General features: G+C 32.4%; 3 protein-coding genes and 1 pseudogene across 4 annotated transcripts in view; 2 read left to right on the forward strand and 2 right to left on the reverse strand.

The window, feature by feature from the left end:
• Positions 1 to 5,661, reverse strand: part of LOC111047615 (putative oxidoreductase GLYR1 homolog) — a 98,458-nt gene extending 92,797 nt beyond the window's left edge. The window contains exons 1-4 of the mRNA XM_039439268.1: positions 5,382 to 5,661; positions 5,234 to 5,270; positions 3,388 to 3,476; positions 799 to 928 (exon numbers count right to left, since the gene is read on the reverse strand). Of these exons, the coding sequence (XP_039295202.1) occupies positions 799 to 928; positions 3,388 to 3,476; positions 5,234 to 5,270; positions 5,382 to 5,416 (291 nt within the window). The 5' untranslated portion in view covers positions 5,417 to 5,661. The remainder of the gene's footprint in view (positions 1 to 798; positions 929 to 3,387; positions 3,477 to 5,233; positions 5,271 to 5,381) is intronic.
• Positions 5,662 to 6,027: 366 nt separating this feature from the next.
• Positions 6,028 to 7,086, forward strand: LOC111047589 (U11/U12 small nuclear ribonucleoprotein 35 kDa protein). Its single transcript, XM_022333386.2, has one exon. The coding sequence runs from the start codon at positions 6,222 to 6,224 to the stop codon at positions 6,870 to 6,872; it is 651 nt and encodes a 216-aa protein (XP_022189078.2). The 5' UTR covers positions 6,028 to 6,221; the 3' UTR covers positions 6,873 to 7,086.
• Positions 7,087 to 9,429: 2,343 nt separating this feature from the next.
• Positions 9,430 to 17,544, forward strand: LOC111047504 (annotated as a pseudogene).
• LOC111047385 (protein spartin) overlaps positions 16,441 to 19,062 on the reverse strand; it is a 49,666-nt gene continuing 47,044 nt past the window's right edge. For both annotated transcript variants that reach the window (XM_039439270.1, XM_039439269.1), the window contains exon 10: positions 16,441 to 17,753. In XM_039439270.1, coding sequence (XP_039295204.1) covers positions 17,426 to 17,753 — 328 coding nt within the window. In that variant the 3' untranslated portion in view covers positions 16,441 to 17,425. The remainder of the gene's footprint in view (positions 17,754 to 19,062) is intronic.

The raw sequence follows: 19,062 nt of genomic DNA on the forward strand, positions 1-19,062 counted from the left end.
TTGTTGAATGAAAAACAAGGATAGCAATAGCATTGCTAATCAAACACTGCCATTATAACGTGGACCTCAATATAGAACAATCTTACTTAATGAATAATATCGGGGACCGAGCTACGTTCTGGAGTACAAAATTATAAAAAAATTATTACGAAAGAAGAAATTATAATAACATTCATACAGAAATGTTCTATCTTATCACAGAAAATTGAGATTAATTCCCAGAGGAATGCAAATATTTCCCTCACAAAGGCCCAGTTGCACAAAAGCCGGTTAAATTTTAATCCTGATTAACTTCACGTGAACCAAATCAGAGATGACCATTTCTAAAATATGGATCTACTGGAATTAATCGGGATTGAAAATAGCCCGGCTTTTTTGCAACCGGCTGATCATTTAATCAGTACCTGATTGAATGATTACAAAAGTTCAACAGCTGAGGCATAATTTTGACACAGTCCCACACACATGAACTCGCTCACTCACTTCCATCACCAACAGACGACGAAATAATTATTATCAGCTATTTTTTCAAGGATGAATAATAATCATCCTTTTTATGCCCTTCAGCGAGTTTTCCCAGGGATGAGACCTAGTGCAATCGAATCTTTATATTATAAACCTACTATGTTCTGAATTTCGTGAGAATCGTTAGAGCCGTTTTTGAGATCCGGTGAAATACAAAAATATAAACAGAAGTTGCTCGTTTAATAGTATAGGATTTTGACGTGTTGTATAGAGTCTTTGACTGCCAATAATTGCACCACTGATTCAATAAATAAATAAATTTGGAAAACTCACCTCTCCCTTGTTTTTAATGAATTCTTCGATAGCTTCAACTGCCTCGCGGAAGACACCTGATTTGTTCCCTTTGACGAGCGTTTCCTTGTAATCTGTATAAGGCTTCAGGTTGTTTTCTTCAATCCAGGCGCTGATGAAGATAATAAAAAACATTCAATTATTTAATAAAAATTCAAACACACTATTGTTTACTATATTAACCTAATTATAATTTAACGCCTGTGTTTCCACTGATTGAAAAAGTCTAATCAGAACTCTGATGAAGGGAAGAATATAAGAAGTTACATAATAAAGAACGTTCAATTATTAATAAAAATACAAAATTATCAGTAAACACATTATTGTTTACTATATTAACCTAATTCTAATTTAAGGACTGTTTTATTATTTGTTACTCCCACCGCTTGAAAAAGTGTAATCAGTAAAAAATAAAAGCTCCAAGTGATTATAGTTGAGCCCAATATAAGCTACACGTGATCAATAACACAATAACCATATGTTAACTAATGGGAAGTTAAATTTGGTTATATAGAGAGGCAGGACATACAAGAGGATCTCTCTGCCAACAAGTCATAGGCCCGGTTGCACAAAAGCCGGTTAAATCTTAACCGTGATTAATTCCACGAGAACCAATCAGAGAAGGCATTTTTGAAGAGACGGCTTCTCTGATTGGTTCTCGTGGAATTAATCACTGTTAAAATTTTACCGGCTGTTGTGCAACCGGCACCAAGTGATTAAAGTTAAGCCCAATATAAGCTACAAGTGATCAATAACCCAATAACCATAAGTTCACTAATGGGAAGTTAAATTTGGTTATATAGAGAGGCAGGACATCCAAGAGGATCTCTCTGCCAACAAGTCATAAACTTACAACTAATAATGTTTTTACAATAGATGCTATACATCTAGACTTTACAGATTCATGCCAAAACCATGACAATGCAATGCATAGCAGCAATCCCATTCATTCCAGCCATTCCATGTGAATGGAATGACAGATTCATGTCGATGTAAAAGTTTAAAGTCTAGAGATATACATTGCAGCATTGAATTGATTGTAAACATAAGGCTGAAGCAGTCTTAGCATCAATCTCCCAAAACTAATTTAGATCAATCTAATTTAAATGTGGTTTAATCTAGCATTACTGTACTGTGAAAAATATGAATAAATGAATGAATTTATTTAGCTATTGCTTCATACAGTGTATGATTACAAAGCTTTTGAAAATGTTCCACAAAAATGAGCAGAAACAGTTTTTCACACAAAAAAGCTAATATAGAGTTCCATATTATTCTTTCTACTCATCATAAAAAAGACAAAGGTATCATTGTTGGCATGTCAACAGTCCATAATGATATTATTCTGATAGCACAAAGAATCTTAGTCTCAGCATTTGATACATCATGAAACTGAAGACGTCGTTCATTTCCGGACCATCACTAAAAATATCCATGATATAGTCTGGAAGCTGAATGTTTACGTCAATTCTTATTAAAGCATTCTCATTAATGATTTGGGTTTTGAGACCATTTATACAGGTCAAAATTATTCATAAAATTCGATCAAATGAAAAGTGTTTAAACTACCATCTCACAACCCGATTGGCAAACAAGTCTTTAAATCCCACTAGCCGGTTATAAAGAGTGCATGTTAAGTGAATGGACAACTAACTATCAATTTGACCATCTCTCATTTGATGGAGTCGATTGAAAATTTCAATAGTAACAGCTAATACCACTGGCTGTAAAATTCTCAAATTGTAAAAGAAGTTTCCGCCAATTTTTCCGCCCAAACCTCTTCGATATTTCCCTTGGTAAACCATTCTAGCACTTGAATGAAGCTAATATAGTTACTAAAAATAATACAATCTCTTTGCAGTTTGTTTTGAACGATTATAGACGGATTCCCACATATATGAAGCAGAGTCCGTAAACGATACAGTGGAAATATAATTCCCAAAAGTTATAATGAGACTATTCCCACTCAGTATGGATAGTCTCATTAGAAATTATGGGAATAATATTCCCACTGTACCGGTCAGGTTTACTGATACCTGTTTTAGGGAGACCTTTTCATGGGAGATGAGTGATTAGAATATTTGTTTGTGTAGTAGAGAAGTTGATATTGTGATAACCTAATTATTTCTATTAAATAAAAATACTAATAATAATAATATATGATTTAACATCGAACAATTTCCATTTATTCATAACCATAATTTTTCTATTTAACTTTTTGTGTAGTTGAGAAGTTGATATTGTGGTAATTATTCATATTGAATGAAAAAGACTAAGAAGTTGTCAAAAAACCACAGATTTATTGATAGTTAGAAAGACCGGTTTCGGTTGTTACACCATTGTCAATTTCTGATAAATGTTTGTCATTATATTTATATTTGTCATGATGCATATCTGTCTATCAGAGATTGACAATGGTGTAACAACCGAAACCGGTCTTTCTAACTATCGATAGATCTGTGGTTTTTTTTGACAATGTCATAGTCTGATGAGAATATCTTGTTCATGATGAAACTTCAATCATAAACCTTAAAAAAATGACGAATAGAGCTATGAAAAACGATTACTTACTAGTTTTTGCTGCCAAAGAAGAAAATACAGTGAGATACTGATTTTTTACCACCTTTGGGATTTTTGAGGTCTTTGGGTGGGTTAGATACCTGAAATAAATAGCAAATGGAAACATCAGTTTTTCCACACATGTTTATCACGGTAGCAAATTATAGAAAAACAAGAAACATAGTTTTCAGTTATGTACTATAAATTATTTTTCTATTACAACCATATAATTTTGAAATTGTTTCTTTTTACAATCAACAATTTATTTCAACCGTATTCACAAATCCCTTTTACTCTAGAAACGGAAAAATACCAGGGGAAGAAATCGTAATAAAAAAATGAATAAGAAATGTCTTGTTTAATACACTATATGAAAAAGGTTAATTTTGAATAGTAAAGGATAGAACTAGACTACTCAACTAGACTATTTGAAAATGTTTTGCATCAAACTAACTTTCTATTAATAACGGTTTAAACAATATAATCTATTCTGATTTTAAATGTAAATTTTAAAAGATTAACAAGGCTTGGAAACAACATTTCAGCCAAAAATTCAAATAAAACGGATTTGATCATTTTTAAATTAGCCTAAATGAATATTAAAAAATAGTTTAGGATTTTAAAATTAAATCTGATTAGGTAAATAGTTTAGGATTTTCAAATTAAATCTGATTAAATATTTGGTTATCAAGGTAAACATAATGATAGGTCAAGACTATCTGCGTTAACCGGTTGTGTAAATAATGTCTGGTATGATGGGATATTATGCGATCAAAAATAGCATATTTTGAGAACTACCTGCTTTTGTAATTTTTACGTGAATTCAGGAATTTACGGTTGCTAACCGAATAATTCAAGCGTGCTAATTGACAACAATAGTATTCTTCACCTCTCTGAATTAGATACTGTAGTTGATTACAGGATAGTCGGGCCCCAGGCTAACTCAAGCCTTAAGAATACTTAATTTTGTTGCTACTAAACATAAATGGCAGTAAGAAAACCTAACTGCTAAATTTATTTTCAAGGTGATAAAATAAATTCTTTACTTATTTAGTTTTTTTTTAATATCAAGATTGAAATTATAAATAAGTTACTGAACAGTTTTCTTACAAATTCATAAAACGTTCCTACTCATAACATTATTACCTTTTAAGTTTTAAATTATTCATAAAGGACAATATTTCAAGTTTGACAATCTATCCATTAGTCAAAAAACATCAATTTATTTATTATCACGCAAGGAAAACATTGTTCATGACTTAGAGATTGCGGAACACAACAATATTATATAAAATAGAAAGTCAACCTACATTTTCATGTTTCCAGAATAAACAATACTATAACATTATTAAAGAATAATTTATATATATCAAAGTAAAGTATTAGACAATTACATTTTCTTGGTCTCTACATTTTAAAAACTGATAAATCAAGTCAATATATTTTTAAATTCAGTAATTTTCAAGATGATTATAAGAAATAGAACAATAATTAAAAGTTGAAACCTGAATTACATTGTTACCGGTATCTAAGATAAAATAATTTTTCAAAAATTATGTTGAAAATTTATAATTAAAAGTAAAAATAAATATTAACAAATTGTTAAGTATTATTTATGGTGATACGTTAATACGGATTCCTATACTGAGTTTAGGACTTTTTCGGGTCAAGACTTGTTGTTGGAGAATTTAGGTTAATTATTTGAGGTTATGTTTTCAGAATAATATTACAATACATTATTATTTAATGCTAAACCTATTATTAATAATATTATTGGGGAGTAAAATAACCGTGCCGAAGAAGCACAAAATGTGGTAAAACTTTCTAATAACGGATGAAATTGATTTCAACTACTCACCCGGCCAGGCCATGGAGGGAACCCTTTCATTTTTGCCCTGTAAGAAAATAACAAACAAACAATTAATTCAAATGGTTTTTATTTATATATATCACTTAATAAATGATAGAACATTATAAATTCAAACTTTAAATGCAAATTAACTTACCAAACGAAATCGCCGATTTTGAAAGCTTCGGCCATAGTGACAGCTTGGATAGATGAACCTCAACTGAAATACAAAATGCTGGACAACGTTCTTTTGTTTTGCTTCACCAGCAACAATGCTCAACTTCCGCACTTTGAACACAAAAATTATTTTTTGTTTCTCAAAATCCGCACAAAATATTGATTCTAAAATAATTAAAACAATTTATCGGTGAGAAAATAAAGTAAATATGAGATATTTAAGTGAATTGACATATCATTAACTTGTCTCTCTAGTGAGTAAAGTAGTAATGGTTCCCGCTCAGAAACAGAATCGAATTCAAAAATTATCATAATATCAAGGAACTTTATAAGAAAAAATGATATTATAGATGAAAAATATTACTTTTGAGAATTATATTTTAATAAATATTCAAAGTTTCATGTGATCGAGTGGTTTTTCAACTCTAATTATTTCAATTTAGATTACTTAAATTGCAGAAAATCATGATTCGAAACATTATTTACGTTTTTCAAGATTAGAATATCAATTTTTTCCAAAAAAATCATGAGATTGTTCAAAAAATGTCAATATAATATTTAAAAACCCTAATTTTGGCCATCCTGTTAGTCATCTAATCATATGATCTTTGTTGACATTTGTGATTGAGGTTAGCGTTTTATAGGTTATAGAGGTTATAATTTGAAAGTTTTATTAATTTTGACTTACATGTTCTAGATAACTTTCATTTTATTGAATTCATAACTATGTGTTGTATTTCATAAAATATCTCAGAGATTGTTATATAAATAAAAGTAATACATCGTCTTGAATCAAAAGGATTTTATTAAATACAGAACTATGAAAAACTGTTCTGAGGAGGATTTTAAGGTGTTGAGTGATTGTGCATCGCCGTTTGCTTTAGTTTATGATCCATTGAAAGCGGGAAGTATTGACAGAACTGACACTGAACCCCACGACAGAGCCATCTCTCGAGCTTTGTATTCAGATTACAAGCCAAACAAAAAACTTTCCAGTGTACCAGAAAACACATTGTTTGTTGCCAGATTACATAAGAAGACTACAGAAGAAACTCTCATGAAAGAGTTTTCAGAATATGGACCGATAAAAAGCTGTCACCTTGTTAGAAATCTAGTGACCGGTGCTTCCAAGTGCTACGCGTTTGTGGAATTTGTGAGTAAAAAGGATGCATCTTTGGCGTACAGAAGAGCAAACTCTAGTAACATTGACGGCATGGAAATTCTTGTGGACTTTGAATGTGAAAGACTTCTGCCAGGGTGGATTCCACGCAGGTTAGGTGGAGGGTTTGGTGGTAAGAAGGAGTCTGGTCAGTTGAGGTTTGGAGGACGTGCAAGACCATTCAAGAAACCCATCAACATGCTTTTTGAAAAAGATGCTAATAAGTCATTCGGTAGAAGCAGGCACGATAGGTCACATAAACGTTCAAGAGATCATTCAGAAGAGAGAAGTTACCATCGTACCAGGCGATGAATGTGTGATCTACAATTGAATATGAACTGATAATTTGCTTGTTTCCATTAAATTAATATACCTTACACTCCTAAATCTTTATATTGAGCTTCATTATTTATTTGTACTTGAAGATTGAACTATTGAGCTACTTAGAAAATTTTGTAGGAAACGTTCTTTAATTGTTACCTATAAGCTTATTACCACAGAATACAAAAAGTCCTATTCCGCTGGCCTTCTGTGCTTATTACTTAATCAACTCTACTTTCTATACCTCTGTACGGTTGTGCGACAGAGAGGACCTAGAGTCCTAACTCCGCTTTTATATAATGAAGACAATTCTATTCTCTCTATCCCTCTACCTGTATGTAGCTTCTACTCTCTTGCCAAGTGTGTACAAATACAACAAAAAGACGACAATCGCGAGAGTATAAATGACTACTATGCCACCGCTCGCTTTCACTCCGCCCGTAAAGATGTATACAGCGAGCCAGTTAGCAAGCGACATGGCGAGAGTGTGGCGCTTGCATAAGATTAGGCCACTATAGTGAGGTCCACGTTATAATGGCAGTGGAGAAAGATAAGAGAAAAACGTTGCTGATCCTCTGTCTTGTCAATGTGTTCTATAAACGGTAGCTGATTCAGGTTATTGATGTACTATTAACTGTTCATTCTCGTTTAAAATAATAAATTATATTTTATTAAGCAATAAATTATATTTTTTAATAATTTCATAATAGAAATTCGACTGAGTCACTGTCAATGTTGTAGAACCGTTCCATAATGAAATAGAAACACACATATGTTGTAAAATTCTACACAATTTTATTTGGTACAGGACCATGATTTCGTGACCACACACGTCACATTCTCAAACAGTCAGCTTGTCCTGTACCAAATAAAACTGTGTAGAATTTTACAACATATTATGTGCGTTTTTATTTCATTAATTTCATAATAAACTTACATAATTAAGATGGAGTATTTTGTAAATTAATTATTAATTCTACATTGTTAAAAGACGATCTGGCAAGAGAGCAACGCAAGAAAGAGATAGCGCTATCCGCTTTGTTATGAAAGACAAGGATAGCAATAAATCATTGATAATCAAACACTCCCATTATAATGAGAGTGAGACATCACTATAGTGAGACATAAAGTGTCCGAAGGAGTCGAGGGATATTACGTATTTTTGCGCTTAATACCGGGGGCGCCAGCTGGAAGACCAAATTGTGATGCCTAGTTGGGGTGTCTCTCTCGGGTCGCCTGCTGGGACACCATTCCTGGTGCCCTGCTGTCCGAGCTTGCTTCACACACGGTAACCACTGTGGTGGCTCTCTGGCGACTCAGCCTGGTAGCTTACTGTACATAATCTATGCCATCCAGTTATCAATTCAAATAAAAATATAAATCTGAGTACCCTTTTAAATTATCTCGTCACGACATGTTTCGGCTACTAATGCCATTTTCAAGAAAACCTTTTTTTGACTTGATAGCATTAGTAGCCGAAACATGTCCTGGCGAAATAATTTAAAAGGGTACTCAAATTTATATTTCTATTTATATTCAAAAGTACAAAAGTACTAAGAGAAAAAAAGACAGCGATCAATTTGTCTGAATAGAGATTTTTCATGGAAGTGACACTTTCTTAAAACTTATATTGAATATGAGTTTACAAATATAATTGTCTATAGGCTAGGACTTCACATACATAAAATTACAGGAATTGAGACATCTAGAACAACTGGTTTGATAACAATAAAAATGTTATATATTTTCAACAATACTTGTAACAAAACTATTTTCTAACATATACCTTCAACAATGATTCATACCGAAATAAATATACATTTTATAATCTAACAATAAGGTATCCTATAAAAATTACATGGACGACAGAGAATCAGAGATTAAAAAAATAAAACTGATCATGAAAACGTGAAAAATTGGAAGCAACAAGAGTGTTACTTTTACAAAATGAGAAATCTGTAAAAATAAATTTAAGATAAATAACAGAATAGCATCATGTTATTTGTATAACAACAGAATAAAGCTGCGTTTACAACAAAATGTTAATAACTTAATTCTAGATTCTATTAGATTGAACGGAACTTGACAAACACATATGTTCAACATGTGTATGATAAGTTATGTTCAATCTTATAGAATCAATAAGGATTAAGATATTAACATTTTGTTAGTAACTTTGGTGTGAACGCAGCTTAACGTAACATCATGTCATCTATTCGAATTATGTAATCACTGACAGTCATATTCTAACGCTTAGTCCACACTTTATCCTTTATTGATTCATACAACAAGTACATCATTAAAAATGATAGGGAGAGGAAAATAAGGTAACCTTGTGCTATTCCTCTCCCAAATTTAACTAAGGTTACACAATATCATAGTCCGAAATAGGTTAAGTTTTGTAGTTGTTCACTTCACTCTCGCCAAGGCGCTGACCAAGCACCAAGCTGGTAAGCTTGGCCAAGTTGGTCTTGCTATCCACACTGCAATGTGAACATTTGTGGATGCTCGGCTGGCCACTCGCCTTCGCTCGACAAAAATCGGAGCGATGGCAAGTGAAGGCGAGCTCTGGCTAAGCAACCATCCACATTCTCGCGCTCGCCGTCATTTGTACGCACTTGGCGAGAGTGTGGATGAGGCATATGGGAGTGTATTTACTTGAATGCATTGTTATCTAGTAATGAATACAGTATCTATTAATGGGTAATACCATAGCCACCTCTAATACAAGGCCCCGGCCTACGATATTGCAACGACGCAGTGTAGGCCTAGAATCTAATTGACCGAGCGAAGTGAGGTCTAAGATTCAAGTCGACGGTTTGGAATTTCTCTTAATGTTTAAATGATTATATGTTGCGCATTTACGTAGAAACGCGGTAATAGGTTTTCATGAAATTTGATGTTCCTTTTTTAATTGCGCGTTGACGTATATACAAGGTTTTTGGAAATGTTGCATTTCAAGGAAAAATGAGCCTCCTTCATACGCCAATATTAGAGTAAAAATCAGACTATAGAATTATTCATTATAAATCAGCTGACAAGTGATTACACAGATGTGTGGAGAAGCCAGTCTATTGCTGTATTTCCATAATATGGAAATGACCATTATGAAGATTTGTATTAGAATCTAATACATGATTGGTAAAAAAGATCAGCTGGTATTTTTTCAAATCTTTTTCACCAATCATGTACTAGTAGTTCTGTGAACAGTAGACCTCACGCAGTATTCTCATCCACAAGTACCTGATTGAAACTATAGACCTTATAATATAAGGTCCTACTAGTACATGATTGGTGAAATAGATTTGAAAAAATACCAGCTGATCTTTTTTACCAATCATGTATTAGATTCTAGGCCTACGCTGGGACCTTGCAATATCGTAGGTCGGGGCCTTGTATTAGAGGTGGCTATGGTAATACCTATGGACCTTTTTTTAATTTTATTAAGCTAGAGTTCTATATCTCACAAGTGTTTTCATAAATCATGATAAATTTGTATTCTAGATTACATTCATTACAGAATATACTCGTAATACTATGGATACATATAGACATCAATATATTTATTATAGTATGATTCCATTATAGCATATTATATTATAGCACATGAGTAAGAAGGCAATATTTCAGTACAGTTCTTATATAAATTGGTCTGTATTGGATTCAGTGATCAAATGTTTCAACATAGAGAAAATATGGCATAAGATAGAAGATAACATCTTTTCTATATGGTTTCATTGAATCAAATACTTTGAAGAGTACAATAAGCTACATTATTCTTGGCAAGATGTGAATCCCTTACTTCTAAATAATAAAAGTTATTTATAATAAACAAATTAACAAAAAAATAATTCAATAGAATCAGAACATAATGAGGTTCATTTTAATGATCATTGCGATAAAGGCGTAAAAATGTAAGTTTAAAGTATAAATTATCACACTAAAAACAACCATTTGCTACTATTAAACCCCTCAAATAGAATAACTTATTACATTAATTCCTACATAAAACAATAATCGATTTATCTTGATAAATTTTAAATATTGTACAGTATATATAAAATAGTATTATAGTACCCTTTAAAATTAATAAAATATTTAAAAAAAAAACAAGAATACAAATTGTAATGCAACTACTAGTTGTAGATTTATTTTTATAAACTGACGATGGTGTGATCACCGAAACTAGTAGTTACATTACAATTTGTATTGTTTTTTAATATTTTATTAATTTTAAAGGGTACTATAATTATTCTATTTTATAAATACAAGAAAGTAGCCCTGAATTCATACATTAAAAAAATATTGTACAGTATAATTCAACAAAAATAAACAATTAATTTTTTATATATTCAATCAACAATCCTTTAATAAACCACTCACATAACTTCTAAAACAGGAACGTATCTAATAAAATCGTTATAAAAATATTTAATTCTTTATAATGGTAATCTACATAAATCTCTTGAACTTCAACTAGGAACCTAGCAAACTCACTTTATATTTAAAATAGTAAGAAAATATTTTAGAGGCATTTTTGAGGCCATTAATAAGATGCACTATTTTGCAATGTAAGCTTGTGATAGTTATTCGATAAGGCTGTAAGAGTATGTTATTTTTATAGTCATATTTGATGCGTGTAATGATATAAAAGTTTTGTAAAAGGAAAATTTTAAACTTCAACAGACCTTTAGGCTATATTTTGATTTTCATTTATTGGTATTTTCCAATTTAAAGATTTACACTAACTGGACCTAGTTGAAAAGTTGTGCTAGAGGTAAACAAACAATTATTAATAACTTCCATCACCAAACTTTTACACAATATTTAAAATAACTTGAGTTCTTTTATCAAAGAAATACAGCTTAAAACGTCTAAAAATAAATAAAATAAATTAACAAATTATCAAATAACAAGTCTTTCAAAAACCCTGGTAAAAATAATCTAGTAAAGTAAGTTATTTTTCAAATCTGTAATGTTATCTATTTTTTTAAAGAATTATTAATCACAATTTTCAAATCAATTGGGCGTTGTCTACCTTATAAAAATAATTCGAATACCATCGTTTGAAATATTTTTAAACATTGCTCATTCTGATAATACCTTCTTGCTTCTTGCGTACCTTCTAACTATAACTTCCCTCAATAAAATTTGTAATTATTGATTTCATAATTACACAAATAAGCTATATTGTGATAATGTTTCACTTGTGGTACAGTGTCGAGTGTTTTGGTCAGTTTTATGTGTTGCTTTTTTGTGTGAATGTATTCGGTTGGTTCAGTTGTCACTTGGTACTTTTATTGTATTTTTATTTCCGCCAGTGTAATGATTATTTTACTTATTGTATTGTTTGTATTCTGACTTTTGCCTATTACTGCATTGTATATGTTTATTAAAAGATATAAAGAATAAAACATATCTTATCTTATCTTAATTGAATGATAAAGACGTTGATATTGTCAATACCACTATATATGTTCAAAATTTAAAAAAATGTCTTTTTTGAAAAAAAACTTTTTTCTTTCAATTATGGAGAAATACCAAAACATCTCATACCATAGAATCAAATTGAAATTTGAAATGCTTCCGGTTGTCTTTTAAACAAGGGGTTCAGAATGAATTTGTTAACCACTCAACGAAATATATGAAAGCTCTACAAATAGATGTTGGAAATTCCATAATATCATTGAAATCAAGTAGTCTGACGTATGATTTGTTCTTTTTTATATTCTTATACAAGTCTACCATCAAAAATGATCCTCGATAAGTACTGGGAACTTTATATTTACAAGAAAATGTACATTGAATGCTGAATTAAAAACTTTTATAATTATAGCATATTGGTTGATGGAAATTTGGAGAATAAAGGAAAATTTAAAATAATATAAGGTATAAGGTATATATGTAAAAAGCGTTTTTAAAATCAAAATTTCAGTAGCTGCTCAATTATAATATATATTATATCCTATTATATTGAGGGGGCAATTTTTGTATTTTTATATATTTATATCTGGTTATTTATGTTCAACGGATCTCGAAAACGGCTCTTACGATTTTCACGGAATTTGGAAAATAGTAGGTTTATGATATAAAAATTCGATTGCACTAGGTCTCATCCTTGGGAAAACTCGCTGAACGACATTAAAAGGATAATTCATCCTTGGCTGAAACAGCTGTGGAAAGTAAAAAAGTGAGTGAGCGAGTAAGTATGTGAAAAATCAAAATATCGCATCCCCGAAATTAATAAGATGACATAGCCTATAGCCAGCTGTGAAATATGAACACGATCATTTTAGAGAACCTAAAATCTGTTTATCAATAAATAAAAATAACGAGCGAAGCTCGGTGCCCCGATATTTTTTTTTATCAGAGATTGACAATGGTGTAATAACCGAAACCGGTTTTTCTAACTTCCAATAAATCTGTGGTTTTTGACAATTTCTCAATCTGTTTATTCAATAATTATAATATTGAGTTACCAAATATCAGTATCAGTGAACGTCTCCGGTACACTGAGATAATATAATTCCCTTGAGTTGTAATACGACTTTTCACACTCAGCCAGGTAGAGCGAGTGTGAATAGTCCCATTAAAACTTATGGGAATAATATTCTCACTGTACCGGACAAGTACACTGTTATTGGTATGTAAGAATCCGCCATAACGGTACTTAAACGTCATATTTTTCAAGAGGCTCAATGTTTGTGAACAAGCATTTGAGTCTATAAAACATAGGCTATTCATTCATTCCAAACAACTATACATTCATAGAACATCTCCCAACAAAACATAGTATCTTTGATACATTCTGATAAATATTATAATATTCAACACTATGATAAACACTATTGGGAGATTCACTTATAACTGTCATCAAAATATAACATCAATGCTAACAGCACTTCTCATATAATATGTTTTATTTATTTTAATTTCAATAATACACTTACAATCACTAATTTTCATTTCTTATGTACTTTCAATGCAATTTGTTATATCCTCAAATGACGAAGGAGTGAGTCAATTTTGTTGTCCAACGAACTTGACCTGTAGAAAGGTTCGAAGAATACGTTTTCAAAAGTTGAAGCTGATCAATTCTCTCTAAAGTTATTGTAGAACATACAATAAGTCCGATCTCACTAGGTGTCAAATCTGCAAAACCGTAGAAACCAATCCGAAAAAACAAAAAAAACAAACAGACGGACAACGACTCTGGCCTTCAGTAAATCAAAAGTGAGAACTCGCTAACGCTCGTTCAATCATATCGAGAGTGCATTGGGCGAGCGAGACAGCAGCTTACTGGAGATCAGTGACGTCATGGCTCGCTTCACGACAGACTTGATCGTATCAGCGGCGTTCGGACTACACTTCAACTCGTTCATCGAGAAAGAATCCAACTTCCAACTGATGGGATGACGTGTCCTTGACTCATCTCAGACGTCAGTTATCACAAAAGCGATAACAGTCTTTTTCCCCCGGCTGTTTCACTTCTCAAGGGTAACCGTCCACTGGAATCGTATTCAACCGATCCGTTCGGCCGCTGGATCGGACGAATCTGCCGGCCGAATATGGTCGTCCATTGGAACCGTTTACGTCAGTCTAGTACAGAAGTTGGCTGGTTGCCAATTATTGAATTAACTACTATCATAGCCACCAAAATTTTTCATAAACAATGATTATATTGAGATTTTGAAAATTGAATAAACAAATATCCACTTATTCATTAAAATAATTTTACCTTCAGATCCTAATTGTTCAGCAATCTTTGTCCACAGATTCCTATGAACATTACGACGATGATATATTTTGTCTTGCATATCCCTCAATGGAAAATGCTCTTGAAGCAAACTTATCAACTATTCATTGTCCATAGTTACAACTTTATAAAACAGAACAACTTCAAAAAACAAAAACAAACAAGACTGTGAAACAATTTTAGGTTAGGAACACTTTGTTGTCTCAGCTCGACTAATTAGTTTGGCCGGGTAGAGCCGGAAAATCCCATTCAATTCGGATCGGAAAATTGATCGGCCGGAGTCGGCAGTGCACGGCCGTATGAACCTGTTGCAATGGACGAGCATCTATTCCTTTCTTTGTTGGGGGATCATTCGGTCGCGTTCGGCAGTTTTCGGCCGATGCTAGTTTGGACGAAAACGGTTATAGTGGACGGCCCACCTAAGACTTCGCACGTTTCCTGAGGAGATAGCCACGTTCTTCCAGACAATAATCCACGACACCATTGGAAATCGGGAGAAAACTGCGTACAACGCAATGATTTCATACAGCTACTGATGCAACTGGGAAATAAGAGCCCTCACTATGATGAAACAGAGACAGAAAGTGTTGTAGCTGATCAAGCTTTTATATTCTTCATGGCTGGATATGAAACATCCTCTACAACGCTGAGCTTTTGCCTGTATGAGTTGGCTAAAAATCTGGACGTTCAGGAAAAAGGTTGGAACAAAATTAAAAAAGTTCTGAACAAGCATGGGAAGCTCAGCATTGATGGATTAAATGCATTGATGGATTAGGAATATTAGGAAATGATTAGGAAGTACCCGCCCGTATCTGTATTGACAAGAGTTTGCATTAAACCCTACACGATACTGGGACTGGAACGAAAATATCATGTCTATATTTTGAATAAACTCCTCTGGTCGTGTTGTATCCTCGACCAGATAAATTATTATTATTATTATCAATTATTGATATTCATGAATTAGTATTTAAATATAAATTATTAATAGATCCTGGTACACCTGTGGTCATTCCAGTATACTCTTTCCACCATGATCATAAATACTTTCCAGAACCTGAAACCTTTGATCCAGAAAGGTTTCCCAAGGAGAACCAGGAGAAATCTACCAATTACATGTGCCTACCATTTGAAGATGGCCCAAGAGTTTGTCATAGGGTTGAGATTTGGCATGCTGGAGATGGAATTGGGTCTCTCTGATTTTCTACTAAGATACAAAGTGAGCCGAAATGCCCAGTCAACTCAGAAAATCGAATTTGATCCAGGTTCTTTCATAACAGCTCCCAGGCATGAACTCAAAGTTCTCGAAGAAAGAAGAAAAGAGGATCATATTTTACTATAGAAGCAAAACTGAGCCACAAACAGTCTGCCTTTAAATGTTATCACAATGGAACTTTTTTTATCATCTGACACAGTAACTTCTACAAGCTTTTTTGACAAATGAGAATACTTGGAGAGGGTAATTTTAGTTTTGTTTTGACGCTAACATTCAAGCTTTTTGGACAGATAAGATTTTTTGATATCAGACACAGTAATCTATTCAAACTTTTTTGAGAAATGAGAATATTTGAAGAGGGCAAGTAATTTTAATCTAATTTTGACGCGAACATTCGTTCTAGTCAATTTTATAATGTATAACATAACATACAATTTTAACAAAAACGACTAAAAAATATGGATGGAAGTAGTAGGCCTACGTATAGTGTTAAATCCTTTGCAATCGGATAACTTATTGAATACAGTTATTTATGTACATTCAATTCCACCATGATTTTTTCAATTTTCAACCACTGAATTCTCTTAGTTTCTCGTTCAATTAGCTTTCTATACTGTGCAAAGTCAAAACAAAATATACCCTTTTCTGGTTAGAACAGCAGATTCATTGTACTATCTCGTCGTAATCCACCAATCTCTATTTTTGTTTATTAGAGTTTCATGAGGTAGGTAACATTATGTTCATTAATAGTTATGCAGCTTTTGAATTTTGTAGCATGGTTTTTTGATTTTTAACCACTGAATTCTCTTAGTTTCTCGTTCAATTAGCTTTCTATACTGTGCAAAGTCAAAACAAAATATTCCCTTTTCTGGTTAGAACAGTAGTGGCTTCTTTGAACTGTCTTGTCGTAATCCACCTCTCTATCTCTTTTTTGTTTATTAGAGTTTTATGAGGTAGGTAACATTGTGTTTATTAATAGTTATGTAGCCTACTTATTATAAATAAAAATATAAATCTCAGTACCCTTTTAAATTATTTTATCACACAACATGTTTCGCACATTAATGTCATTTTCAATAGCCCTAAAGAAAAAAGACAATAAAATGGCCTAATTATTATTTATCCATTTTCTCTTGCAAGGTATATTGTAGTGGATGAAATTCATACCGCATGAGGTTCTTTATAATCTTGAGATAATTATTTTACTTTTTGCTTTGTTAAACTTAATTGCAATTCAAACTTTGGACAACATAAACTTTTTATCAAAATTTTTGGGGAGAAATAGTACAGGCTCAGCCAATTTTTTCCTCCAATGTCATAATTATATTATGATTGTAGTATTTTGCACGATAAAAAATGAAAATAATAGATAAATAGGTTCTTGTGTAGACTAATATTGTATAATTTATATTAAATTAAAATCAGCTTGGAAATATAAATATATGTTAAAAAGGTTACTATGATTCTCAATTTTTATGTAAATATTGATGTTTTCTATTCAACCAATACTGACAGTCTGCAGTGAATCTCGCAATGGAATAAAACTAAGATTTACATTTAAAGGCATTAAAACTAAGATTTAGATGGTCCCGGTTTGTCTAACGGCGGTTTCTGGTCGCCGTTCATCTGGTGCTGCGGAGGCATTGAGTTGTAATTTTGCTGCTGCATCAATGAGTTGTGATTTTGCTGCTGCATCAATGAGTTGTGATTTTGTTGCGGCATTGAGTTGTGATTTCTGAGTTCGGCGCGGAAGTCTTCAACGAAAGCCTTTCCGGCGTCTTTGGCCGTCTTCTTGGCGAGGTTTTTCGGCGTGAAAATCCTGAAGTTCTGCGACGCGGCGTACGCGTTGCCTATTGAGTGTAGCGTGTGACCTGTCACTTGGCCCATTGGTTGACCATATCTACAAACAACGTTTATTCATTTAATTTATCATGATTATTCATTCTTGATTTATTTGGCAACTTGATACTGTATCTGATGTTGTCATTCCATTGAGACTTGCTTCTGTTAACAGTTTATCAGAGGTTGTTGATGGCATTTATCATGCCATTTACTAATGAAAGGTTCTCATGGCATTTGATCATGGTTGAAATTTAACAGGCGTTCGCACTTGAATGAAAAGATTAAAACTTCACACAACTTGTTAACACGGTTATTTTGTTCAAGTCTCAAGTAGGCCTATTCAGAGTCTATATGAATAAGAAAGCAGCTAACTTGTGCTCCACAATATGTATAGTATATTACAATATACTATGTATTGTATATATACAATATGTATATTATTAGTAACACTGTTGCCTAGCTAGAATGCTTTATCACTGTTCCAAACTTTAGAATAGACTGTGCTTATCATTTTAAACCGAATTAATTATAAAACCGTATCTGGATTAATTGGAATTCAGTTAGCTTACTTGTGCTCACAATATGAACAGTATTGTCTGTGAGACTGTTGCCTAGTATGCTTACGCTGGCCACTAACAGTAGAACATGCATGATACAAAGTCGTCATACAATGGGTCATGTGAATAAAGATGAACATTTGTTTATACTTCTAAAATATGGAGCATTTGCTTCATTTTCTATGATTAACGTGAGCAAAACCTTTTGCTCATGCTCATCAAAAAAATAGTTTGAGCATTTGCTCAAAAGTAAAAGCTTATACTCAAAATTGTATGAATAAACTAGAGCATTTGCTCAACTTTTGAAGCAAATGCTTCAAAAAAGGTGAGTCTAGTCTAGAGCAGTTTTTCACCTTTTGCTCATAGTAAAATGGCTCAACTAATTAGTATGAGGAAGAGGAAACTATACCAGATACGATCACAACCAATAGTTGAGAACTATAAAACTCTTTTTAGATTCGACCATGATTATATATCACCATTATTCCTACAGAAGAATAAATACAAACGATAGCTATCTGATATGAAAATAGCCATCACAAAATAGGAAATAAGCATTTAAGAAGATGAGAGTTTAGACGATTATAAGAAGGCTATTGATATTATAAGATTATGCTGAAGGTTATTATAGAGATGACATTTTATCACGCTATTACTTCAAAATTCTAAAATCATAAATAGAAAACAGAGCAGACGACGCAAACACAAGCGGTGTCTCCTACTTGCATATTTAGCGCTTACGTGAGCTATAAAAACAAAGTAAGGCCCCAAAGGCGAATCAGCTGATGGAAAATCTTTAAAATACTTGAG

This window comes from Nilaparvata lugens, chromosome 12 (assembly GCF_014356525.2).
Source record: "Nilaparvata lugens isolate BPH chromosome 12, ASM1435652v1, whole genome shotgun sequence".
NCBI lineage: Eukaryota > Metazoa > Arthropoda > Insecta > Hemiptera > Delphacidae > Nilaparvata > Nilaparvata lugens.

Bases quoted from the DNA above. Each gene is read 5' to 3' on its own strand.
- LOC111047589 (XM_022333386.2), top strand. From the start codon at position 6,222: ATGAAAAACTGTTCTGAGGAGGATTTTAAGGTGTTGAGTGATTGTGCA.